The following is a 27,382-nucleotide window of genomic DNA, read 5'->3' on the forward strand; positions in this document are numbered from 1 at the left end:
AGACAGGAGGAAAGGCAATGATTTTAAAAATAATTAAAGACAAAAAAAAATAATTAAAGACTGCAACTAGAATAAAAAATTAACCCTTTTCCCGCAAATAACATGCTAAAAAATGTCAGAGAAGAAGTATTCCTACAATGGAAAGGAAACGGAGTAAAATGTCCTTCAAGGCTCATTTGAAATAAAACAGTCTATATTACTCTATCATCTTAAAGTCATCAGAAATAAGAATCCATACTAAATTTAAACTGCAAGGGAGATCACATTTGATGTTCCTGAAAAAGTTAATGTTCTCTATAATTAAGTATACAATATTAACTTCTTTGTACTCCCACAATTAATTCCACATCCATCTTACTAAAACAATCTTGACATATTTAAATACACAACAATAGCTATATCTGCAAAAGAAAGGGAGGGAGAAGCAGGGTTCGTACTTCTATCCTTTAAAGAATATACATTTTTGATACATATACTTAAACACTGGAATAGCAATTTGCAAAGTATTTAATCTGAATTTTATAAAATTAATTTAATTCCAGAATAGCACCCCATAGAATTGATGCATGCCCTAGAATCAAATTTATCCGAATAGCTTAAAATTCATCTTTTGTATTGCTATAGGAGATAAAGAATTGTTAAATGCAAAATGAATAAAAAACTTGAGTGTGAGCTAAGCTATGAAACTTTAAATTATTTAACCTAAACCAATTTACTACTCATCTGTAAACAGAGACAATAGTGACACCTGATTTAGGAAGTTGTGAAGATTAAATGAGATGATTTGTATAATGTGGTGAGAATTCCAGAAACATGGCAAAGCACTCATTACATATCAATGATTAATTTTAATAGCAAATATTAGAGAGATCAACTAATAACACATATCGATAGCTGATCTTCCCCTTAAATGTGAGGCCCAAAGGACAACTACAGAAAAATCAGAACAAAATAACTAGAAATCTAGCCAGTGCAATATGACAGGATACAGAAAGAAACAAAAATAACACTATCAGCAAATGAGAAGATTATACTTCTAAAAACCTCAATGAAAGCAACCGAAAAGCTTTTAGAATTTCAAATCTGTTGGCAAAGCAGCTTCCTGAAAATTAGTATCATTCTCACTCTCCAATAGAGAGGAAGGGGAGGTAAGGTAGAAGGATGAGAGGGCAGGAAGTGTGTAGTAAAAGGCCATTGCAAAAATAGCAGACATATAGACGTATATATTTAAGAATGCATGTAAAAAATTATGAAATCCAAATAAAGTCCTTAGTTAATAGTATCATTCCAATGTCAATTTCCTGGCTTTGATAACTATATTACAGTTTTATAAGATGCTACCATTGGGGGAGCTATGTGAGTACACAGGAACTCTGTGTACTCTATTTGAGCAACTTCCATGTAGGTCTAAAATTATTTCAAAATAAAAAGGGTTTTAAAATGCACAAAATACATCTCACAAAAACTTACATAACTGAAAACAAATTATAAACCTCCAACTGTAAAAGACCTGAATAGCCAAAGATAAAGATTTCCAGATAGGGAAGCCCAAACAAAACACTATTATTCTAATCCCATTATTTATCTGAAGTATTTCAATTAGTAATCTTAATATTTTTTTTAACAAAATGATTCTGAAGTTCAACTGGAATAAACAAATAAAGCAAAGAATCATGAAGGAAAGGTTATCGCTACCAGACACTAAAGAATATAAATAGGCTATAAGAATTTTAAAAAGCAGAAAACCCTAACCCAAAGATTGTTAAGCAAAGTAGTGCAAACAGATACATACCCTATTCCCTATATTCCTACAAATCTAAATTCCAAATGGACTGAAAACATAAAAGTCAAAAACTAAAAGTAGCAGAATAAAATTGTGTGATTACTTACAAAATATCACTAAAGGTGTTTCTGGTTAGATGTGAAAAGAGCTTGGAAGTCATAACTACCATGTTCACAATACGAGAAAAGCTGAACAAACTGAAAATCAACAACTCTTGTTAGATCCATCAGAAAATCGAGGACCAGAGCAAACTGCGCCCTGAAAATTGGAGAGACAGGTGAATACAATCACAGCTTATAGGAGCTGTGAAGCCCACAGGTGGGGCCAGTATCCCTGGGAACACTAACTATAATTGGTAAATTACTGAAAGTTCAGTGTGGACTAACTTGAACAACAACAACAAAAAAATTTAGGGAATGGGCAGACTTGGGGAGATGAACTTTCCTAAGATTTTTTTACCTCCAGCTGCATCAACAGGTTTACACTATGAAGACCTGAGAAAAATCCCCTCTTACTTCCAACAGAGGGATGGGGAAAAGCAGTCATTTGAAATTCCCCAGAGCTCTCTCTGTTCTCCATAGCAAAGTCCTGCCCTCAAAGAAAACTACTTTACCAAAGCCGATAGCCAACCCCGGGTAAAGGAAATACCTAACTTCCATCCTCTCCAGAGTTCTTGTCTCACCTGCTGAGGTGAGAAGGGCAGGAGAGCTAACAAGCACTACAGAAAGTCACTGCACAAGCTCACTAAAAGACTTAAATCTAATTATAGGATAATAGAAGGCTTTCCCCACCCCCATACCTACCTGCCAACAATAAGGCATATCTTGTAATATCTAATAGCTGTAAGAAATACAAGCCTCAGGAGTTACTAGAGAAACCCAAAGACAAGGACATTAGAGGAAATTTTAACCTCGGACTTAAAAATTAAAGCCTGCTAGCCAGATAGCATAAAACTTCACACTGAGGCCTATTTACCTGAGTTCCTTTTACTCAGTACATCATGCCGAGCTATCAAAAAAATCACAAGGCATGCTAAAAGGCATGTTAAGAGGCAAAGCAAGCATCAGACTCAGACTCAGATATAACACGTATTTTCAGAATTACCACATCTGAGAATTCAGTATCTATGACTAATATACTGAGGGCTTCCATGGAAAAGGTGGACACCATGAAGGAATGCGTAGATAATGTAAGCAGAGATATGAAAACCCTAAGAATGAATCAAAGGAAAATGACAAAATTAATTAACACTGTAACAGAAATGAATGCCTCTGATGGGTTAACAGACTGCATACAGCCAAGAAAGTAATCAGTAAGCTTGACAATAAATCAATACGAATTCCCAAACTGAAAGACTATGAGGAAAAAATAAACATAAACAAAAAAACCCAGAATATCTAAAACTGTGGGATGATTACAAAATGTGTAACATATGCATAACAGAAACATTGGGAGAAAAAAAAATAGAAGAAATCTGAATGAATAATGGCTGGAAATTTTCCAATGGATGACAGATATCAAATCACAGATCCATAAAGCTTGGAGATCACCAAAGAGAATACTGAAAAAAAAAAAAAATTATGCTTAGGTACATCATATTCAAACTACAGAAAAGCAAAAACAGAAGATCTTGAAGGAAGCCAGAGGAAATAACACCTTACCTAAGACAAATAACATTAAGAATTATATCAGAATTCTCTTCAGAAACCATGCAAGATGGGACTCCTAGGTGGCTCAGCAGTTGAGCATCTGCCTTCTGCTCAGGGTGTGATCCTGGGGTCCCAGGGTCAAGTTCCACATGGGGCTCCCTGTGAGGAGACTGCTTCTCCCTCTGCCTATGTCTGTCTCTCTCTCTCTGTGTGTCTCTCATGAATAAATTAAAAAAAAAAAAAAAGTAGGTGTGAATTTTCAAAAAAAAAGAAAAAGAAACCATGCAAGCAATAAGAGACTGAAGTAAAAGTGTTAAAAGAAAAAAAAAAAAAAAAAAACACACCAACCTAGAACGCTGCATCCAGCAAAATGATTCTTCAAAAGGTGAAGGACATTATCAAGATTTTCTTTTTTTTTTTTTAATTTTTTTTTAAATCTTTTTTTTTAAATAATTTATTTATTTATGATAGTCACAGAGAGAGAGAGAGAGAGAGGCAGTGACACAGGCAGAGGGAGAAGCAGGCTCCATGCACCGGGAGCCCGACGTGGGATTCGATCCTGGGTCTCCAGGATCACACCCTGGGCCAAAGGCAGGCACTAAACCGCTGCGCCACCCAGGGATCCCTCTTTTTTTTTTTTTTTTTTAAGATTTTATTTATTGATTCATGAGAGACAGAGAGAGAGGCAGAGATACAGGCAGAGGAAGAAGCGGACTTCATGCAGGGAGCCCAAGGTGGGACTCGATCTCAGGTATCCAGAATCAGGTGGCACTAAACTGCTGAGCCACCCAGGCTGCCCAAGATTTTTTCAGAGAAACAAAAACTGAGGGAATTTCTTACCATAGACCTACAAGAAATGTTAAAAGTTCTTCAGAGATTTAAAAAAAAAAAAAAAGTTAGAAAATATGTTTAAATAAGGAAATGAAATTTCTTAAAGAATAAATGAAGATAAACTAGAATACCACTGAGCACATACTCACTTAAATAAAATTATATAGATCTGTTACACTCATACATATATACACACACACACACACACACACACACACAACCAAAGGCAAAAACCCTAAAGGATGAATAATTTTGTCAAAATCAAAATCTATGGCATACATAAAAACACCATGAGCCAAACTGAAAAGCCAACTACTATATAGGGAAAAATGTGAAGTTAATAGCCTTAATACCAAAAAAAAAAAAAAAAAAAAAAAAAAGGCTCATTCATAGTGTGGGGAGGGAGTAAAAGACGGACTTTTCTGATGAATTTGGGAGATGGAACTGGGCATGCTTTGTTCAGTGTCGCATAAATTCTTTTTCATTTAGAGCCAGTCTTTATCTGCAGATACATACAGTTTTTGCTGTTCTATGTTGTAGACCTAAAGGAAAACATATGTTCTGACCTGCAGTTGTCTAGCGTAGGAAATGGTTGGAAAAATCATCAGAGATGAAGAGTATTGGGAAGACATAGTGGTGACACATCTAAGCCAAACTTTCCAATCCAGCTTTATCCAACCAAAATTCTGATCTACACCTGATTCCCTTATGTATTTGCTCAACTGGTACAGAATTTCTATGGATGGGGAGGGATTAATTATCTGTTCCACAGACCTAAGCAGTTATCTCCAACATTAACCAACTTTTATAGCTTCATCTAATGTTTCACAAACGAAGTATTCACAATTAAAAGGGCTGAGTGTAAGAGACAAAAATATATAGATGGAAAGATGTACAATTTGCTTTAAAGAGAAAAAGAACAGTCCTTTTGTATATCAGAGAGTACTCTCCCTGGGCTTTGAGTATCATGAGGCATCAGAAGGATGGAATCACTGTGGATTTATACTATAAAACTAATAAAGTTAAAACTTTCAGTTCATATTTGGCATGGTCCCCCTTCCAAAAGTCGTAGACATGATTTTCTATTCATATTTTGTACTTTTTTTAAAAAAGGACCCCTGAAATTATAAAAGTTAGAGACCTCACAAAACCTTGATCAGCTATGAATGAAACCAAACGGCAAAGCAGAATAAAAATAAATATATTCTAGATTGGGATTTCTTTTTTTTTTTTAATTTTTATTTATTTATGATAGTCACAGGGGGAGAGAGAGAGAGGCAGAGACACAGGCAGAGGGAGAAGCAGGCTCCATGCACGAGGAGCCCAATGTGGGATTCGATCCCGGGTCTCCAGGATCGTGCCCTGGGCCAAAGGCAGGCGCCAAACCGCTGCGCCACCCAGGGATCCCTAGATTGGGATTTCAAATTTCAATCCAACTAAGGAGAATCTGAAACTTATATGTTATTATATTTAGAATATTACAGCTAAATGAAACAAAATCAATACAAATGATTATTTTATAGTTTACCATAATGAAACGCTGAAATCCTATTAAAAAACTATTTCCTCTCCTCAAAAAGGGAGCTTATTATTCCACGGTTATGTTAGCTACTGTGACAACCTAGGAATATGTTTATGATCTGATGTTAAATGAAAAGATAAGGGACACCTGGGTGGCTCAGCAGTGGAGCATCTGCCTTTGGCTCAGTTGGCAATCTCAGGGCCCTGGGATCAAGACCTAGTGGGGAGCCTGCTTCTCCCTCTGCCTATGTCTCTGCCTCTCTCTATATCTCTCATGAATAAATAAATATTTTTTTAAATGAAAAAAATATTATAATGACTTTTATGTAAGAAACCTACGTGAAAGAAACTTGCAGAGAATAGGCGTGTTAGTACACAAAATAAGGATTCTTTCCTTCCCCCTTTTCCAAATAATCTATAATTACTTTTATAATTTAAAATTTTAAATCATAATTTTAAGCTTTGCCTATAAAGAAATAAAAATGACCTTGTATAGTTTTATTTAAAAAAAAAAAAAAGATTTGAGAGGGAGCGTGAGTGAGGGACACAAGCCCAGATAGAGAGTCAGAGGGAAAGGGAGAAGCAGTCTCCCCACTGAGCAGGAAGCCCAATGTGGGCTCAATCCCAGGACCCTGGATCATGACATGAGCTGAAGGCAGACACTTAACCGACTGAGCCACCCAGGTCCCACAACCTTCTGTAGTTTTAAAACTTCTAAAACCAATTCCATACAATTCCAAAATATTTTTTCAAGTATTTTATTTTTATTGTATAATTTTCTCAAGGTGACAACTTTGAAAAAAGAGTCTTATTTTGTGCCGTATTATTTTAAAGGCATACTGTAAATGCATTAGTTTCTTCAGAACTGCGCTCAGAAGCTTTTAAGGAAGCCAGGTCACCATACTAACTTAACCTAGATTGTTGCACTTTTCCTCTCTTCTGCCTCCTTCCTTGAAAAGAGCTCCCACTTCTTATGTCTGACAGTGCATGTGCTTTTAGTAGCCATCTTCCTTATCTATTATAAATGCTATTCTAATATAGAAAAAAAGACTTGCTATTATGTATTACTATTTATTAAATCAGTAATTTTAATTATATAAGTCATACGTTAACATATTTGATCATGACCCTGGCCTAAAACAAAACATTATACGACTTCTGTGCATCACTTTATTTATTCAGGAATATGTCCATCCCCAGGAAAGATAATTAGGTTGCTACTGCTTAGACTATAAAATGAATCAGTATATCACATCAGTTATGTGATACTGTATGTACTATGAACAACCAGAGAAATGGTTAAAAAAAAAAATTAAAAATAAAAGCAACAGCTCTCTTCAAAACGATCTTTAACTTAAGCTTTGGCAATTTCTTTTTAGCCTTTAATGTTAATCCAACAATACTTACTTTAAATCATATTTGAAACCTGTAGCTTAGAAATGTCAACCCAGCCCAATTCTTCTTAGCTATCATGGCTATGTGAAGAAGTTATAAACTATCAGATTTTCTTAAATTAAAAACCAAATAGATTACTTACATACTATTATTTTTTTCTAAATAATCAACAATGTGGTCTTAAATTCTGTCAAAATTCAGTTAATAATAAATATATAAGGTTCTACCTTAACAGGTTTTACAGTGAGAACCACTGTAAATCCCAGAGCCTGTAATATCATAGCAAGAACAGTATCACAAGGCATTTATGCTACAATATCATATTACCTCAATCCTTATAATTAAATGCCTGATTTTCCCAAACTGTCTTTTGTTATTACTAAGTTAATAAGACCTTTCCACTTCACTCTTATTGTGTAACCAAATGCAAATATGGAATGTTTCCTTGACTCCTTAAATAAAAGGCAGCAATGATGCTATTACTCAAAAATTTACCTCTGAGGCTGAAGTAAGTGTTTTATTTAATTGCAGTTGAGTGTTGAAAAATTTCTGATGCTGTGTCTATTATTTAGGAGTCTCATAATCTCAGCATTAAATCTATAAATACAATTTATTCTATATTCAAATAAAAAAGTAAGAAAAGTTCAAATTCCTCAATTAAAATAAAGGATACAGAACACATTTTTCCCCCTGTATTTGAGAATATGACAATGAATCACTGTGGGGAAAACTGACAATAAAGGAACTAGCACATAAAACTTTTCCATAGTGGAGAAATAGGCTTGGGCTCCTTTTTCCTCCACTAATTTGAGTATCAACACTTTTGAAAAAATTATTTAGAACCTAAGGAGTATTACACACACACACACACACACACACACACACACACACACAGGAATTTCCTTGTCACAATTCAATTTAACACGCATTTTATAAAAATCCATCCTAAACTTCCAAGTTGGCAAAGAATAGTAGGAAAGAGTGAAGGAACTTCATTCATGTTAAAGAGCCAGGACTTTTCTGTAATTTTCATCAAAGTAAAAAGATGTCTAAAAAAAAAAAGATGTCTATCTTTAGGAGCAAATAATAATAATGTCAGTGATTTTTATTCCTTCCTAAGTGAGGAAAGAAATAGTTAACCCGAATGCCAAATCTTTAACTCATGTAACATCATTATTTATCTAAACGCTATCAGACAAGTGTAATCCTACGAGATAAAGCACTGGACAAAGCCTACAGCAGCAAAAAAAGAAAGTAAACTCAGAACTACAAAAAGACAACTACAAAAAAAAAAGAACTACAAAAAGACAACAGCAACAAAAAGAAGGTAAATATATTATTATCACTCTTAATAACTTGTAGTTTTTTTATAGTTTACAAACATTTTCACATTCACTACATCATTTGAAGATCATTTTATCTTCCCACTGAGGATGGCAGAAATAAGCAACATTTCTACTAAATGAAGTTATACATTTAAAACACTAAAAATATGCCTAGGTTACAGTAAGTATTCAACAACTGTTAGTTATTATTATATTATAGATAAAGGTTCATGGGTCATGATGGCTTGCCATTGGTGGGAAAAGCAGAAAACCACTGAAAAAACATGGGCCCAATGGTAAAGAAGGAAGAGATTCAAATCAAGTAAAAAAAAAAAAAAAAAAAAATCAAAGGGAAGTCAGAGCAGTCATGAGAAGGACTAGTTGTAGCTAGTCACAGGCTTAATTAGTCAGAGTTCTAACCTAGGACAAAATAAAAAGGGTGCAAATGACATTTCATCAATCAGACATCCGTGGACAGGTTTATCCCAAATCAGAGAGAGACTATCACTAACAATTCCCAGGTTCAAAGCAAAAGTCACACATACCCCTAATTTTCCTTGCTGAGAAATCTACTATGAAACAGAAATTTCATAAGAAGTATGTTTGCTTCTTTTGTTTTAATCTTCAAAACATGAAGGGAAGATAAGAAATTTATGTTCTAGAGGACAATGGTGAATGGTTTTTATTCCATCCTATTTAACAAAATGAAGAAGCTGTTCACATAAATATACCTTAAGATCATGTTAAGCCAGTTTTTCTAATTAGCTCTTCTATGAAGGAAACAATTTAGCTATGCTGGCTTTCTGCCACAGGTGTATAACACACTGTATTTTATTAAAAACAATACTATGGTGTAAAAATACTGGTAAATAGAAGCAGCTTCCTAAAATCTAAACACAAGATAATCACGAACTTCTCAGTTGTATTTGACCAACAATCTTCATGTCAAAATCAACTGTTGAACTAGTTTTAGTATAATATGAACAAAGCTAAAACAATTAAATGCAAGGCTGGAGGGGGATTTTATCAATTTTAATTCAACAATTCATTTTACTCAAAGCTCCAACATTCCTCCCTATATTCGAAATATAAGATTTATCAATTTATCAATGACTACTTAAGACATTGTCTTTTTACATTACACCTTAGAAATTGGAAAAACCACAGATAGCCCTACTCACTAAGCTCCTTTCAGGTGAACAAAAAGAAGGGCTGAGTTTAAAACTCTCTTTACTGAAGACGAGATAAAAATTCATTTTTGCGGTAGGACTTCAGTTATGATGTTTACACTGTGCAGCTAAATTTTTAATTCATATTTTTTAAGTTACTATTAACCAAAATAACACATACACTGTATCAAAAATATTAACTAAAATAATATGCATATTAAAACATGAAGAAAATTACAGCAAGGTCCATTTTAGTTACTTAAAACCTAGTGAAAATCTTAAAAGCAGTCAAAAGAAAAAGGACATTATGTACAGCTTAACAAAGATAATAATGATGCAGCCTCATAAGAAACAATGTGAGCCAAAGACAATGGAGCAACATTTGTAAAGCACCGAAAGAAAAAAAAAAATATCAACCTAAAATTATATACCCAGCAAAAATATCTAAGGCAACTAGGGACTTTTTCAGACATACAAAAGTGAAAAGAATTCATCACCAACTAATTTTAGTACCCTTGCAATTTTATTTGTTTCAGACAAAGAGAGAACAAATAGTGGGGAGGCACAGGGGAACAGGGAGAAGCAGACTCCCCACTGAGCTGGGAGCCCAAAGCAGGGCTCTATCCCAAGACCCTGGGATCATAACCTGAGCCCAAAGCAGTTGCTTAAGTGACTGAGCCACCCAGGCACCCCAGCATGATTAATTTTAAAGGAAATTCTTCAGGATTAAGGAAAATAGTACCAGATGAAAACCTGCATCTACACAAAGGAATGAAGAGCACTGGGAATGGAAAATGGATGACTAAATAAAAAACAGGAATTTTTAATCTCTTTAAAAGAGAACTATTTAAAATAACTATTATGGAACCTATATGTAAAGCTAAAATATATAATAACAGTAGCAAAAAGCCAAGAGACAGGAAATGGAAGTATAATTAAGGTTCTTACATATGACATACTATAATGTATGCCATAAACCCTAAAGCAACCACTAAAAAAAAAAAAAAATCACATGGAAGTGCACTACTTATAAATTAACAAATGAGATAAAATGGAATAGCAAAGTACTCAATTAAATCCTAAAGCAGCCAAAAAAAAGAGAATGGGGAAACAAGGAATGGATGGAGCAAATGCAAAACAAATAGGAACTCACACATTTAAGCCCAACCACATCAATAATTACATTAACAGTAAATGCTCTAAACACCACCATTTATAAGGAGGATTTTGAAATTGGTTGCAAGCCCCAACTACATGCTGCCTATACAAAATTCACTTTAAATAAAAAGATACAAACAATGTAATATCAAAGAATGGAAAAAGATCTATCATGCTGACACTAATCAAAAGAAAACCAAAGTGGCTAATCAGATCAAGTAGGTTTCAAAGCAAAGAATATTACCAAGGATAAAAGGGGTCATCTCATAAAGAAAAAGGAGTTAATTAGTCAAGAAGATGTGACATTCCTGCACATTTATGCACCTAATCATAGTACTTCAAAATACATGGAGCAAAAAATAACAGAGCTTCAAGCAAAAACAGACAAAGCCACAATTATTATCAGAGACTTCAAAACCCCTGTCTATAATTGATGCAACAAGAAAGCAGAAAGATGATCAAGGATATAGAAGTACAACTTTACCAACCAATTAGACCTAATTGACATGTACTGCATATTCCACACTATAACAATATACATTGAAAAATAGTCACACAGTACACTTACTGAGACAGTTTATATGCTGAAGCATAAGACAAATCTAAATAAATTTTAGGATTTATGCAAAGGGCTTCAAAAATTCAAATGTATGCTGCCCCCTTCCATAATACACAGTTGTAACTGGTAAGAAATTGCCAACTAAAAACCCCATTTCCCAACCCCACACTCCCCCAACCCCAGTGAATAGTCCTCACCAATAAACTGAGGATAAGAGAGACCGAAAAGTTTAGAAAGGGGGACCTCCTCATCCTTTTCTTGCCCCTTCTCAGGGCTGACAGCAGAGAACTCCAAAGCCTGAATGATAGAACTAGATGACAAGAGTACCCAAGACCCTAATCAATCACCCATGTAGAGGAAAACTATCCACCAAAATAATCACCTAATATGTGAACAGAAAAAAAAAAAAAAAGTTATTTACCGTGTTCAGCCAATAAAACCATGGGCTTTGTTTTAAAAGCAGCTAGTATCACTCTAATTCAGGAGTGATAACCTCTCAAGAGGTTTTTGGGTTTTTTTTTTTTTAAGATTTTATTCATTTATTCATGAGAGACAGAGATACAGAGAGAGAGAGAGAGAGAGAGAGAGAGGCAGAGACACAGGGAGAGGGAGAAGCAGGCTCCATGCAGGGAGCCCAACGCAGAACTCGATCCTGGGTCTCCAGGATCACACCCTGAGCCGAAGGCAGTGCCAAACCGCTGAGCCACCCGGGCTGCCCTCAAGAGTTTTATAAAGAGTGACGTGATGTGATTTGATTTACATCTTAAAAGGATCACTCTAGCTGTTATATTAAGAATAGTCTGGGGATCCCTGGGTGGCGCAGCGGTTTAGCGCCTGCCTTTGGCCCAGGGCGCGATCCTGGAGACCCGGGATCGAATCCCACATCGGGCTTCCGGTGCATGGAGCCTGCTTCTCCCTCTGCCTGTGTCTCTGCCTCTCTCTCTGTGTGTGTGACTATCATAAATAAATAAAAATTAAAAAAAAAAAAAAAAAGAATAGTCTGTAAAGGGGATCCCTGGGTGGCTCCGCGGTTTGGCGCCTGCCTTCGGCCCAGGGAGTGATCCTGGAGTCCTGGGATCGAGTCCTGGGATTGAGTGCAAGTCGGGCTCCCTGAGTGGAGCCTGCTTCTCCCTCTGCCTGTGTCTCGGTTTCTCTCTGTCTCTCTCATGAATAAATTTTAAAAAAAGAAGAATAGTCTGTAGAAAGGCAAGAATGGAAGCAGACTAGTTAAGACATGGCAGTAATCCAGGGAAAAGATGATGGTATCTTGAATTACGGTGAAAACAGTGCAAGGGCTGAATAGTAGTCATATTCTAGAAATATTTGAAGGTAAAGCTAACAAGATTTTTCTGACAGATTAGATGCGGAGTGTGAAAAAAGAAAAGTCAAGTAAAACCCTGGCAACTGAAAGGAGAGAGCTGCAATCAACTGAAATAGGGAACATCAAAGATAAAATGGATTCAGGTTGGATGAGGCAGTGGACAGAGATATCAGAAAACCCATTTTGGACACTTTGAGCTTGAGATGTCTCTTAATTACTCAAAGACAAAACTCAAGTGGTTACCCAAATTCCTAGGAAATAAACTTGAATTAGAAATATATATTTGGAAGTTGTCAGCATATAAATCACCAACTGAGGGAGAATAGGGAAGAGTTCCAAGAACTGAGCCCTGGGCTATTCTTATGCTAAGAGGTTGAGGAGAAAAGGAGACTCTAACACAGGATTCAGAGAAGTAACCACCAATGAGGTGGGAAGAAAACCAAGAGTATAGTATCTTAGAAGAAAATCTATGAAAAAAAGAAAAAGTGATCAATTGTGTTAAATTTTGCGGACAGGTCAAACCAAATGAAGACCAAAAATTGACCACAGGATTTAGGGAAACTACCGGTGAGTTTGACAATTAGAGTCAGTGAGACTAAACAAGTTTTTAGTTTTATTGCAAAGGGAATACAAAATATGGAACAAAGGCTGGTTGAGAAAAGGGTAGTCAAGAGAGTATTGATGGGGACGCGTGGGTGGCTCAGTGGTTGAGCATCTCGGGGGCCCTGGGATCAAGTCCCACATTGGGCTCCCCACAGGGAGCCTGCCTCTCCTTTTGCCTATGTCTCTGCCTCTCTCTGTCTCTCATGAATAAATAAATTTTTTTAAAAAAAGTATTGTTTTGGTTTTGGGATAGAGGAAATAATAGCATGTTCATATGCTAGTGAGAATACTCAAGCAGAAAGAGAAGCGATGATTATAGAAGAATGAAGGAAAACTTCTGGAATCCTGCCTTGTAGGTTAGAAAACTCGTTCAGGTGCACAAGTGGCCCAACAGGCAGTTAATCTATGGTTAAGAGGCAGAGTGCATAAACACAGTTACTAGTAGGTGGGTAGATAATTGTAAATAATCAAGCTATAGTGAACAATGGCTGTAAAATCCAGATATCTATAAGAACATCCTTCAGAAGTGGTCTTCTGGAGAGCAGTGTTTGAATATTCATTATTTCAATTCCACCAGGTGCCAAAAAGCTATTAGAAGTCTTAATAGAGTGGTAGACAGACATCCTGGGATTACCTTAATTGAGATCAATTGTTTCCAGTGACTACTTCATAGCACTAGATATCCTATCCAGGACTCAAAAGTGAAGCACTAATTAGCAATTCTAGAATGACTGCATTCTAATTAATCCAAGGTCTTCTTAGCAATTCTAGAATGACTGCATTCTAATTAATCCAAGGTCTTCTAAGCAGTAGATCCTGTGAAAATTTCCAACAATTTCAAAAGTAGAAAAATCCAGCATTCTTGGCAACATCACAGATATTGTTACATGATTTCAGGTACTTTAAATACTACCAAATTCCAAAGAGCAGTCTCAACCTTTTTCCTGGAGTTAGTTCACTAGTTTTAGGAAGATTTTAAGAGTAAAAAGAGTAACACAATTTTCACCAATAAAGAGGAATACATAATCCATTCAGAGTAATTGTCCTCATTTAAAAGATTATGTCCTAAGGTTCGCAAACTAACATAGTGGTGTTAAAGCATTTGAACAAGAGATACTATTTTAAATGTCTAGATCTTATAGAAAATAAAATCATCGGGACGCCTGGGTGGCTCAGCGGTTGAGCATCTGCCTTTGGCTCAGGGTGTGATCCTGGGGTCCAGGATTGAGTCCCACATGGGGCTCCTTGTGGGGAGCCTGCTTCTCCCTCTTCCTATGTCTCTACCTCCCTCATAAATAAATTAAACAAAGAAAGAAAGAAAAGAAAATCATCAAGCATATAATTCTAACACTGATAAAACAAATTCATTGCACTATTTTCATCAGTCAGCATTAGCAACAGGTATCTCTTTGAGATTCAGAAAAAACTTTGTAAAAGCAACAAATTTGGATATGCCATTCTAACAGCTAAGTAAGTAGTAAGCTAAGTAACACTTTTCATTGGCTCCATGTTATCTCCCATATCTCATTAGAAAAATTAAGTATACATTTTAATAAAGTTTTTCAATATAACACCCCAGAGAACTTTTTACATAACTAATGTATTTGTATCCTGAATGCAACTTGCATGTTATAAAATGCTAATATTAAAAACAAAGAAATAAAAAATGTGCTTCATTAAATACAAACCATCTACTGCAAGTCAGTGTTTCCTACCATTAAGGGGATCACATATGCCTTTGCAAATCTGATGAAACCTATGCATATAATTTCAGGGAATTCATGGATACCTTGAAGCCTATCATAGGTCTTGAGAGTTTAAGGAATCTGTAACTAGTAGAAAAAATGGAGTCCAAAATCAATCCAAAAACATAGGAAAATTTAATATATGAAAAAAAAGGAATTGTAATATATGAAAAAAAGAACTGTAACATACAGAGGAAAACAGATGATTCGTTAATATATTATTTGCCATAAGTTGCTATTCATTGAAGAAATAATCTCTATAAATGTATAAATGCTTTAATGAACTAAATGTAAAAAATAAAAATTATAAGATACTATAACAAAATATAAAGAATGTACATAATCTTGGTTGGGAAAAAAATCTTCCCAAGTAACAAAAGAAATCTACTTCCCTAAAATGATAGATTTGTGTAAACTTTAAAACTTTTGCATAAGCCTGCAAAAACCCTTACACTTAGAGAAAACAACTCCAGACTTTTATGCTACAACAGAAATAAACTATTTCAGTCATTTCATTGTGTAATATAATTATATTCATTATTTAGATATAAACAAGGAGCAGACATTACACTAAACCAATTTCTTTGTGTCAGAAATTAGATTTTCCCAGAATTATATTCATTCTTAGCAATAAATGCAATTAAACATTGATATTACTATTTAAAAATTCTATTCAAACTGCTAAATCTTGGTCTAATGTCAATATAAAGTCCCAAGCAGCCTGGTATAATTAAAGAAGCACTTGATTTGGAATCACACGTACCTGGGCTCCAATCCTGACTTTAGCACTTTTAGCTATGTGGTCAAGTGTATAACCTATGAGCCTATTTCTGCATCTGTAAAGACAGCTTTCTATGGTGTTCTTGGAAGATTACATAAGAATATCACATATGAAAGCCTGGTATAGAGGCTATGGTCAAACTATGCCTTCTGCTTTCCTTCCCAAAGGAAGATTTTTAACTGGTAATAACTCTTTTAGTACTGCTTTTTGTAAGGCTTTTCTTTTTAAAAAAATCAAAACTGCTGATATAAAGTTACACATTTTACTTGCCATGTTTTTGCAGTTCCAGAGCATTGATAGTTCCAGCAAGCGTTTTGTATTTGAGCTCTTCTTGGCTCATTTTTGAGTATTTGGTTTGATCTGTACTTCCTATTTCTGATGAAATTTAAAGGTTTCTTGTAAACAATCATGAAAAAAAAACAAAAAAAAAAAAAAACAGACCTTCTACCTGTGGCTTTCTACACGTTAAGATAATCCTCTCTTTAAAAATCAATTAGGTTGTGTCCATGGAAACCACTTTCAAGTGTTATGAAAAAAATCTGAGGCATAAAAAAAAAAGAAAAAATTGAAGTTATCCTAACCACTGCAATGTGTTCAAATCTTAATTTTAACATAACTTTCAAATTTCTCTAAGAGGAGTCATTTTTTTCTGTAAAGTTGGATCATTAATGAGGCCAGAATATGGCCCTGAATGCTAAGTGGATCCAAACAAAAAGGAAACGTGTTTTGGTCAATTTTCAATGTTGAAGGTGAATAATTTTTCCATTACACAAGACACATTAATAAAATCATGGTAAACAAACTTAGTATCTCTTCAAAATTGTACAGGTTAAGTTTTACCCTAGCGTTGAGGACTGGAATTATCCTCAGCTCCTCCTTCAATTTTAGTTGCACTTCGATTAGATTTGATAGATTGCTCTTTAAAACGTTTCCAAGCTTTTTCCAAAGTCTGCCAAAACTACAGATAGGCAGCTGTATTTCTAACGTTACAGTTATTTACTAATACTTTTTCCTTCACGTTAATTATCATCCACAGCAGCTCCTGGCTGTCACTTGGTCTAAACGATTTTGCTGCTGGTATTTTAAGTGCTTGCTTCTCAAAAAGTATTTCAAAGGCTGCTGGGGTGAAAGTATATACATAAAATCACTTCGCATTACTTCTCCATATTCAAACTACCGCCTCTTGAGCCCACTTTTAAATGCCACGTACATTTTTAACACAGAAGTGTATCGCAAACATTCTTTTAACACCTCCTCCCCATCCCAAACGCCTCCCAAATGCCAAAGTCCCCTCCTGATTGGATGGTACCTATTACCCGTGCGTTCTGCTGGTCGTTCACAACTTCATACCCCAACGTTACACACTTCAGACCCCTCCGCTCATTAAAGTAAGCACTGTTAACTCCCTAGTTACTTAAGCATATGGTGTATTAACTGCGTAATCTTACTCTTCCTTTCACAAATTTTTTTTCTTTTTTTTTTTTTTTTTTTTTTTACAAATTTAAGTCTTAACTGTAATTCCCCTTCAGCGTTCCCTCCTCCTATAAGCTCACTACATCATTCCTGGGGGCCACGGACATACATATTCCTATTCTTAAACCTGAATATTAATAAAATTTAGCTTTCCCCCCGCAAAAAAAAAAAAAAAAAATTTTTTTTTAAAGTAGTTAAATGCCAGGATGCCTCCTTTCAGGATCACGCTGAAGCTTTGTATTTCTTTCCTGTCCTACCTTGGCAGCCTAGTCCTCCCGTCGGTTGTGTGGTCCCTTGCTGCCCCCAGCACAAGAGTGCAACTCACTACAGTGTATTTCTTTCACTCCCCATCATTCCCAGTATCTCCCTCCATTTCCGAGCATCTATCCCTTGGTGAACCTGTCCGTCCCCCCCACCCCCCCAAGGACCTGTATCCAGAGGTGCCCACATCCCAAATCAGAATACCCCTGGACTGACACTGCCCGGGCTGGCTTTCAGCAGACTCCAGGAAACACCCGAGGCTGCGCGTTTCTGCCTCCAGCAGCAGTTCCCGCTCCCAGCGAGTTCGGTGTCCTCCCGCCGCCTCCCGATCCCCCTTCGGCACGGGAAAGCCCACCTTGGCGACCTCGCGAGCCCAGCACGCCGCTCCAGCTCGACTCACACCGTCCCCAGAGCTTGTGTTTCCGACGCCCCCAGCCCCAGCTCTCGCTGCAAGCCCTTTCACCCTCTTGCCCCCCACCCCACCCCCCCGAGCCAGATCGCAGGTTTAGACCCAAAAAGCCTCACTTGCTCCGGTTGCAATGCCTCCCTATGGCCCGGCCTCTTGCACACCACTCACCCCGGAGGGGCTCTGCTGCTTACCCAGCTTCGATCGGGACTCCTCCAGGTTCTGGATTTGGTTCTCCAAGAAGAGCATCGCCACTGCGAAGGCCACCACCGCCAGCAGCTGCAACTTGGGCGGCATCATAATCCTAAGGAGCCCCATGAAACCCGCTGCTCGGGATCAAGACATACCGCGGGGGGCGGGGAGCGGGGCCCCGGAGGCGAGGGGGACGCCGGGGGGGAGCCCACCCAGCCGGGAGAGAACGGCGAGGAGAGCGCGACAGCCGGAGAAGCACCGCAGCGACCCCCCTTCTCGCCTCCCCGGTCCCCCGCCCCCAGGCGCCAGCACCGACGCCGCCGGTGCCCGCTTCTCCCGGACCGACTCAGCGGCCGCCCCCTCCGGAAGCCCGCGCAGCAAACAGCGCGAAGCGGCTGCCGGGCTCTCGCCTCTCCTACTGCCTCAGTCCCCGACCCCCGCGCCCGCCCGCCCGCCTGCCTGCCCGCCCGCCTCCTTCTCTTCCTTCCTTCCCTCCCTCCTTTGCTCGCGGCCGCGCGCTCCTCCGCCAGCGCTGCGGCTGCGGCTGCGCCGCCCTCGGCTCCGCCCCCTGCCCATCCCCCTCCGCCTCCACGCGCACGCATCCACGTACGCTGCTCGGCAACCAGAGGCCCCGCCCCCTGCTCCCGTCCCGTGGCTCCTATTGGCGCGAAGAACCCCGGGAGCCTCCGCTCGTGGTTCGTGTTCCGGTTGGTTTCCCTTGCCAGGGGTGTCAACCAAGTCGGCATGCGATTGGGTAACCCTGGAGAAGGAGGCCGGCCCAAGCCGGCGAAGGCGGGGTTTCCTGGCGGCAGGACGAAACGCCGTGAATGAAAAGAAGGAGCCCGGAGCGGCTCGGACTTGGGGGGTTTAGCAGAATGCCTGACAGGGGTTTTCGAAAGGACCCGGCGATTTTATATTCATCCCAAATATAAAGATGTGTGACGGCCTTTTAAGCTTCCATTTACCCTTAGGTAGCAGCCGTCTCCGCGGAGTAGGGGGTTTGATGGCAACGGCCCTTGGCAGCCTGCTTCGGATCAGGCTCCGGAGTGGACGCCCCTAGCGGAGGGGTCCTCCGGGCAGCCGCAGGCCGACGGCCGAGCGTAGCGATGGCGCCTGGACCCGGCGGCCGGCTCGGGCCGGCGCTGCGGCTGCGGCTGCTGCTGGCTGCGGTCCTTCAAGCGGTGAGTGGCCATCGCCTCCGCGGCGGCCCGGAGCGAGGGGGGCTGTTGCGCCGGGGAAGACGAGACATTCAGTCCTGCGTTGGTAGCCACGCTTGGGGAGAGTGCGAGGACTGGGCTTCCTTAGCGCCTGCTGCGCCCAGAAGGCGACGTGGCTTCGTTCCCGGGTTGATGCTTCCCTTCCCTCGGTTTCTAGCGGTTCCTTCTCCCGACTTCTAGCGGCTTTCTCTTGACTCCAGAGTATCTTGAGTAGTACTTAACCTTCTTTTGAGTAGCGCTTCTCTTTTGCACCTAAAAACGTGTAAACCGCACAGCGTGGGGGGAAGTGGGGGGGGGAAGGGGGGCAATAAATCCCGGAAAGGAATGAAGATGGTTTTCCAACGGGCAGAGGACAAGGGACTACTGTTGCTTCTGATAAGACTTTCGAAATTTTAAAAGGGGCAGCCCCGGTGGCGCAGCGGTTTAGCGCTGCCTGCAGCCCAGGGTGTGATCCTGGAGACCCTGGATCGAGTCCCACATCAGGCTCCTTGCATGGGGCCTGCTTCTCCCTCTGCCTCTCTCTCTCTCTCTCTCTCTCTTTCTCTCTCTGTGTGTGTTTCTCATGAATAAATAAATAAATCTTTAAAAAAAAATTTTTAAAAGAACCCCCCCCACCACCACCACTGCTACCAAATCTTTGGTCCAGGCTACACTTCGTGTTTCCTTTTTTCCTTTCAATGGTCAGTGGCCTCTAATTTCACCGTTAGCGTTTTCTCTCTGGTCTCTCTTATTGACGTGCTGCTGGATGCATTTCAGGGCCGTTTGTGGTTTTAGACCGTGTTGTTGCAGTAAAGGAGCCACTCGATACTAGAGCATCATTTATCTTTGAAATCTTTTTTTTTTTTTTTTTTTTTTTTTTTTTTTTTTAATGCTAGCCTTCATCTCGTTTGAAGTCGGGCACTGTTAACGTTTCTATGTAGTTCTTCACTGGCGCAACAGATAACGCTCTTAATCTTTGAATGAGGAAGGGCTGATTTTTGTCTTATTTTTCTATTCACTCGTGCACAATTAATATTGGTTAATTCCTCTTGAGAAGGTTGCAATCCATGTTTTGCTACGTGAATGACTTGTTTTTGTCTAGGCACTGTGTAGGAGCTTTTACACATTTAATGAATCAGCTCAATTCTTCGAGTATTCTCTTTGCTGACCCTTCTGAAAAGTTCTCCTAGGAGTCCTGGTTTCATTGACCCATGCGAAGTTTAAGGGAGTTAGGGCCTGTACCGAAGGCCTCTACAAACAGCCTCTGCTTTTCTTTCCTCGGAGAGTTTGAAGATCGTGCCTTTTTGTTTCTGCAACCCCTAAAAGATGGATTTTTAACTTCTCTAGTATTAAGGTATTCTCTTATTCAGGCATTTGGTGCCTTAGAAATTACTGGAAGACCCTTCTCTAAACTTTGTACTGGAGTTTTTTTGTTTTTGTGTGTGTGGTTTTTTGTTGTTGTAGTTCTTTTTTTTTTCTTTTTTTCTTTTTTTTTTTTTTTTTTTTTTTTTTGCCAATCTTAGGTAATTTGAGTTCACCACCTTGCAGAGATAAGGAATAACATTTTACATTGACTTTTCCTGATTTTTCTATCTTTAATTATCAGTGATGTGTAACCATCCCAAAATTTGGTGGCTTAAAATAAAAATTTCTCATAATTTGTCAACAGTTCCTCTGTTGATCTCTGGCTCATTATGGAGCTATGTTGAGCTAGTAGGTCAGCTGAACTGAAAGGTCCAAGTTGGCTTCGTTCTTAGTGCTGTCAGCAAGGGTGACGTGGTTCTCTTCCATGTGATCTCTCATCCTCCAGTAAGCCAACCCAACTTCTTTTCACAGCAGTCTCAGAGCAGCACTCCTAAAGAGTAAAAGCTAAAAGCTGCAATGGCATTATGACCATTAGGTAATCTACCACTGTGACCATCTACATCATGTAAGTCAGAGAGTTGGGTATCATCTTTCACTCTTTTTTTTTTTTTACATGTCTCATATCAGGCAGTTACAAAGTCTTGTCAATCTTTCCTTCCTAAATAGCTCTCAGGTCCTTGTCCTTAATGTTAATCCCTCATTCAAACCACCATTATTTCTCTCCTTAGCATTAATCGCCTCCTGGTTCGCTCTTTTAATTATCAGAACCTAAATGGTTGGCTTTGTCAGCTTCCCAATTGCCCAACCCAGTAAGTAGTCATTTTAAAAGTCATCTTCACTCTCTGAACCCAATTAACCATTAAACCCTTGAAAATCTCCAAGCCAGTTCACTTAATTCTGGATCTACCAGCAGTACCTAAAATTTTGCTTGCCCACAACAGCTTCCTTAAACCAGGTTCCATATTTCATTTTTTCCCTTTCTAATCCAATCTCTACAATGCATTGAAAGTTGTCTTTTTAAAACTTAAATCTATTATTATTAAAATTCTACAGCGGTGGGACGCGGGGAGGGGGCGGGGGCTCAGCCTTGATTAAGCATCAGCCCAGGTCCTGATCCTGGAGTCCTGGGGTCAAGCCTCACCACCCCACTCACCCTGCCCTCCTGATTCCCTACTCAGGAGGGAGTCTGCTTCTCCCTCTCCCTCTGCTCTTGCACTCACGCTAGCTCTCTCAAATACATAAAATCTTAAAAAAAAAAAAAAAAAAAAAAAAGTCTTCAGTGGTTCCCTGTTGCTTTTAAGGTGAAATCTGTTCTGAACCTTCCTTAACAAGGCCTGTTTCACCTGATACTTACTTGTCTAGCCAGGCTTAATCCCCAGAACTTCTGCAAGAGCCAAAAAGGTAGAGGTGAAGAATTGGGGTCATTTGTTTTAGCATATCTGACATACCATATTCTCCCTGTCAGGCCTAAAGTAAAGTGTTTAGGTAAAATGTGAAGTTTAATTTCATACCATTTCCAGATACGCAGTCAGAAATACTCTCTTCCTTTGCATATTCTATCATCCTGTCTTACCCTCTGTTATACAGATCCACAATCTTAACAGCACCAGGCCTCTGCGTGTGTTTTTGTATCCCTCCAATCGCCCTGCTCCTGTGCCAAGAATGTAGCTAAAGGGAGTGCAGAGACCTTTTTTTGGTATTTTTTAATATTGTGCCTCATATGATTCAGTGAAAAAAACATCCCTCAGAGGTGTGAATGGCCTCCTGAGTAGTTGACTTGTGTTCCTTGCTATCAGTATCCTTAGGATGTCTATAGTTTGTGTGGATTGGTGATGAACCCCACTCACTCCCACAAATACAAAATGACTCCAAAAATCGAGTCCTGAGCAGTTCACCTTTGTTGAACTAGTTTAACTTCCCCAAGGTTTATTTCTCTTTCTTCAGTAATGAGTAGTAGTGTTAACATAAGGCAATACCTTAAGAATGAAAAGGGAAGTGTAGGGGATTGTTGGAAAAATACTAAAGAGTTATAAAACTGCGTTTCACAGTGCGTCTGTGGGGGAGGGGAAAAGACCAGGTGGAACATGTTGGCAGTGTTTTAAAAAAAAAAATATTTGGAACCTGACATGAATAAAAAGAGAATGAGAGCATCTCTTGGCACCTTGAGGTTGAACTACCAACATGGAGAGAGGACTTAGCCCCTACTTTTGTTGCTTCATACCTCAAAGTCCTTAGACTAAACAAGTTTTTACCATTGTGCCATTGTGTAGCCCTAATTTAAAGTTAATAGCAGTGTATCGTCATCAGCATTTCAATGAGGTGACAACTGGGAGGATATAAAGTAATTCTGAAAATGCATTCTGAGTATGCTTTAGCATTAGAAAAGTAACATCCTACAGGAGGGGTTCTCAGGAACACCCCAAAACTAAGTGGTATTCAAGTCTTCATTCAGCTCCTACATAGTATTTCTTCATATACTGGAAGCAATATGGGATGATACTCTGTATCTTTGATCTTGAGATGTAACACCTCATCCTTCTTCACAAGTTAAACTCCTTGTTCCGATGGACCTCACAATTGTAATGGCCAGCATTTTTGTTATTATTCATAGTGGTATATACCATAATGATATGTCCAGGATTCTGGGAGATACAGTAGTTAATAATAACTACTGTATTATAACTAATATAATAATATAACTAACATAATAAGTTATATTATAATATAATATATATTATAACTAATATATAATATATAATATAACTAATATAATATATTATATAATAATATAACTAATATAACTAATATAATAATAGGGTTTTGAGGGCTGATCAGGATTAGAATCTTGTTGCTACCATCTACTGTTTGCTGTGTTGTCTTTGATTACCTTAACTATCCTAAGCCTGTGTTTCCCTGTCTGTAAAATGGGGATAAAACCTATTTCATAGAGCGGTTAAAATTAAATAATAGTGATGGAAAGTGTGTGGCAAAATATCTGGTGCTTTTTGAGAACCTGCTGTAATGGTTATGTTTCTGGTATTCGTTTTCATGGGTTCTTCTGTAAACCCATCTGTTTGGTTTAGTCTCATTTTTGAAATCTGTTTACAATTGCATGAGAATCCTGAGTTTTCTGAGATTAAGGACCAATTAAGAGACAACTAATATGTATGTATAATAGGATATATATCTATACCAGACTTCTGCCTGAAAAGATAATGTTACAATATGGCTAATCCAGTTTTCCTGTCTACAGTCCAAATCTACAAAGAAATAATACTAGAAAAATAAACCAGTTAGTAATGTATGGGGGTGGGGGGGTGGGAAATGGAGTCTCTTAGCTTGTCAGTCCTACTTTGAACTGGAGAAATTAAATTTATATGGTTATCCCAGTCAGGGTTAGACTCTGTATCTTTCTTAACAAGTGTGACTGATTATTTTAAATTTTAATGTTTAGCCTTAATTAAGGTGCACATTTAAGTGTTATTCAGTTCCTTTTTTGGTAATAAAAAATGAGCAGGAAATAATTTACAATTTTGAACTCCTGTAGTATTTAGCATTTGATATTTATCAGTGAAATACTTAAAAATATGTCCCAATATCCTTAGATTCAAAGCCTTGAGGGGCATCTGGGTGGCTTAGTAAAGCATCCAACTTGAGTTCGGCTCAGACCATGATCTCAGGGTTGTGAGATGGAGCCCCACATCGGGCTCATGCTGGATGCGGAGCCTGCTTAAGATTGTCTTGCTCCCTCTCTCTACCCACCCCCAAAACAAAGCCTTGAGTCTGCAGAACTAACTAATGATAGAAGACCAGAAAGAAGTAGTTCACTCATGAAACTCAAGGTAATCTTATATATCTTTACTATGCTTATTCTCTATCTCATGTCTAATAATTAAAACATAAGTAGTGTTTTGTAGTTCTTAAGAGGGTTGAAAGTACTGGAAATTGGGAATAATGTAGACATTTATCAAGAACCCACAGTGTCCTGGGTAGAACTAGATGTTTCCTGTACTTTTTCTCCTTTAATCTTCAAAACTCTGAGATAGGGATCCCTGGGTGGCGCAGCGGTTTGGCGCCTGCCTTTGACCCAGGGCGCGATCCTGGAGACCCGGGATCGAATCCCACGTCGGGCTCCCGGTGCATGGAGCCTGCTTCTCCCTCTGCCTGTGTCTCTGCCTCTCTCTCTCTCTCTGTGTGACTATCATAAATAAATAAATAAAAATTATTAAAAAAAAAAAACTCTGTGAGATAAATGATAGTTATTCCTATTCAGAAATTCAGAAGTAAGGTTGTTCTTTGCTGGCATTTGAATCAAGATGTCATCAGACTCCAAAATACATGTTTTGCATATTTATGCCACCTGTCAGAAGCTCAATAGATACCAGAATAAAATCAAATAATATGATTGCATGATCATTCAAGATTTTTGTTTTGTAAAATATGCTTTGGTAATAACAATTTCTTATATTGTTAAGCAGTTCGTGGTTTCAAAATGATTCCACTTTTATTGCCTATTTTAGTTACCATAGCTGCAAAACACACCACTGTAAAATTTAGTGGTATAAAACAATTATTTTGCTTTTAGATTCTGTGGGTCAGCAATTCAGACAGGTCACAAGAAAGTTGTGTGTTCTATGGTATCTCAACTGAAAGGGCTGAAAATGAAGTTCTTTATTCGTATGTCTACTAATTGATGATGGTTGTCAGCTGGGAGCTTCAGTTGCTCTCTACATGGGACTTTCCATGTTGTCCCTCTAATTTAGGCTACCTTAGAGCACAATGGCCAAGTTCCAAAGGTGAGTGTTCTGAAAGAGGCAGAGACACAGCATGTAGGAGCACTAGCCACTCAGGCTGTTTCCTTTTTTATGACCTGCCCTCAAAAACCTCATTGTATCCCTTCTTTTATACTCTGTTCATCAGAATCAGTCACAAGCCCCTGCCCAGATTCAAGGGGAGGAAAAACAGACTCCTACTTCTCAGTAGAGGACTGCCAGTCACATCGTAAGAACAGCATATGGGATGATGTGTATGTGTTGGTGTGGCCATCTTCGGAAAATACAAATTAACCTGTGAAATAGGTTAATATCACTAATCAAGAAATTACTCAAAGTACTAATAAAGTAGCCCTGTCTTAGGTGCTTCCCTTAAGACTGGGATCTATTTTGAATATACATACATTCCACATTATTACTGAGATAAGATCAAAGATGTATAACGAATCAAATTAGGGTATTGACCAGCACAAGCCCAATAAGTTAGTTGATCAACATTTTCAGAAAGTATGTGAGGATTTTGATCTACCCGGTTTGTCTAGAAAAAGGTTGGCAAACTAGCTAGTGGGCCAAAATCAGCTAGCTCTGTTCCTGTAAAGTTTTATTGGAACACAAACAGTCATTTATTATTGTCTGTGACTGCTTTTGGGCTGCTATAACGGAGTTGAGTAGTTGATTTAGCCACCAAAGCATTATAGAATTACTATCTGATCAGCTTCTTGGACGTAAGTTGAAGTTCACAAGATGAAAAGGGAGTCTTAGATGTAGGAAAAGTATGAGCAACTGTATGAGTAGGAATTTTATTCTTCTAGGAGTTCATTATAGCTGAAAGTAGGGTGGGATTGGAGAAGTAAAGTTAGGACTGGCAGTGACCATGTAAGCCACTGAGGCAAAAAATGATTTGAAAGCTCTTTAAGAAACAGAATTGTCAAAACTTGTTAACTAATTGCTTATGAGAATGGCAAAGAATGTACAAACTAAGATGACTGACCTGGGCAACAAGGTGGTCAGGGAAAATGGTGCCATTTTACTAAAATATCAGATACATTGGGAGGAATAGATTTAAGCAGAAAAGATAAGTTTCACTGTTGGAGATATTGAATTTGCAATGCTAATAGAACATATAAATGAGATCGGTTAGGCTGTTGGCTTTAGAAGTTTGACACTCAAAAGACTGAGGAGTTTTCAATAAGTGGGTATTTGAAGCCTTGGGAAAGATGCAGTCATCTATAGAAAATATGTAAAGCAAAGAGAGCCAAAAATAGAAATGAGAAACAGCAGCACTTAAGGAGGACGGCCCTTGGAAGGAACAGCTGGAGCTAGAATAGTTTTGAATCCCTTACCATCTAGTGATTTTTGGCGAGTTGAGTAGAGTGGTTGGATCAGAAGCTAGACTATAGTAACAATTCAGAAATGGCAGAATGTGGTGAGAGCAATTAGAACCATGAGGCTTGAATACACTGAAGAATTGAGTTACCGATTAAATTAAATCCCTGTGGAAATGGCAGAAGATAGATTCCCAAGCATGGGTAGAGGGATTGACCTTAGATGAAGGTATACTGTATTACAGAGACATGCATGAAAGAATGGATAAGGGAACAGAACAGATATTTTTGAAAGCCTGCTTTTGTCCGTCGTTCCGATTGCTTGCTTAAGTCATTTCATTCATCTATACTGCAATCTACTTTATGTAAGAATTATTGCCCCGTGCTTTATCCGTGAGGAAATTAAAGCCAAGGGAGGTTATATTGCCCAGGATCACACAGTTTATAAACAGTGGAGCTGGTATCTACACTCCAAAGTTTTATTTCTGACGCGTTCCTGCTCTTCTCACTCCATTCTTTTCCTCGCCCTTCCCCCTGCCACATGTTAGTGAA

The 27,382-nt window shown here is 38.5% G+C and overlaps 2 protein-coding genes across 3 annotated transcripts in view; one reads left to right on the forward strand and one right to left on the reverse strand.

Annotated features, from left to right (window-relative positions):
* Window positions 1-18,560, reverse strand: part of HS2ST1 (heparan sulfate 2-O-sulfotransferase 1) — a 178,271-nt gene extending 159,711 nt beyond the window's left edge. Inside the window, exon 1 of one of the 2 annotated variants that reach the window (XM_026004827.2) lies at window positions 18,175-18,560. In XM_026004827.2, the coding sequence (XP_025860612.1) occupies window positions 18,175-18,298 (124 nt within the window). In that variant the 5' untranslated portion in view covers window positions 18,299-18,560. The remainder of the gene's footprint in view (window positions 1-18,174) is intronic. The other variant, XM_026004826.2, reaches the window with a different exon arrangement.
* A 406-nt stretch (window positions 18,561-18,966) lies between these two features.
* SELENOF (selenoprotein F) overlaps window positions 18,967-27,382 on the forward strand; it is a 45,968-nt gene continuing 37,552 nt past the window's right edge. Inside the window, exon 1 of the mRNA XM_026004825.2 lies at window positions 18,967-19,353. Within this exon, the coding sequence (XP_025860610.1) occupies window positions 19,279-19,353 (75 nt within the window). The 5' untranslated portion in view covers window positions 18,967-19,278. The remainder of the gene's footprint in view (window positions 19,354-27,382) is intronic.

The sequence above is a fragment of the Vulpes vulpes genome, chromosome 3 (genome assembly GCF_048418805.1).
Source record: "Vulpes vulpes isolate BD-2025 chromosome 3, VulVul3, whole genome shotgun sequence".
Taxonomy (NCBI): Eukaryota; Metazoa; Chordata; class Mammalia; order Carnivora; family Canidae; genus Vulpes; species Vulpes vulpes.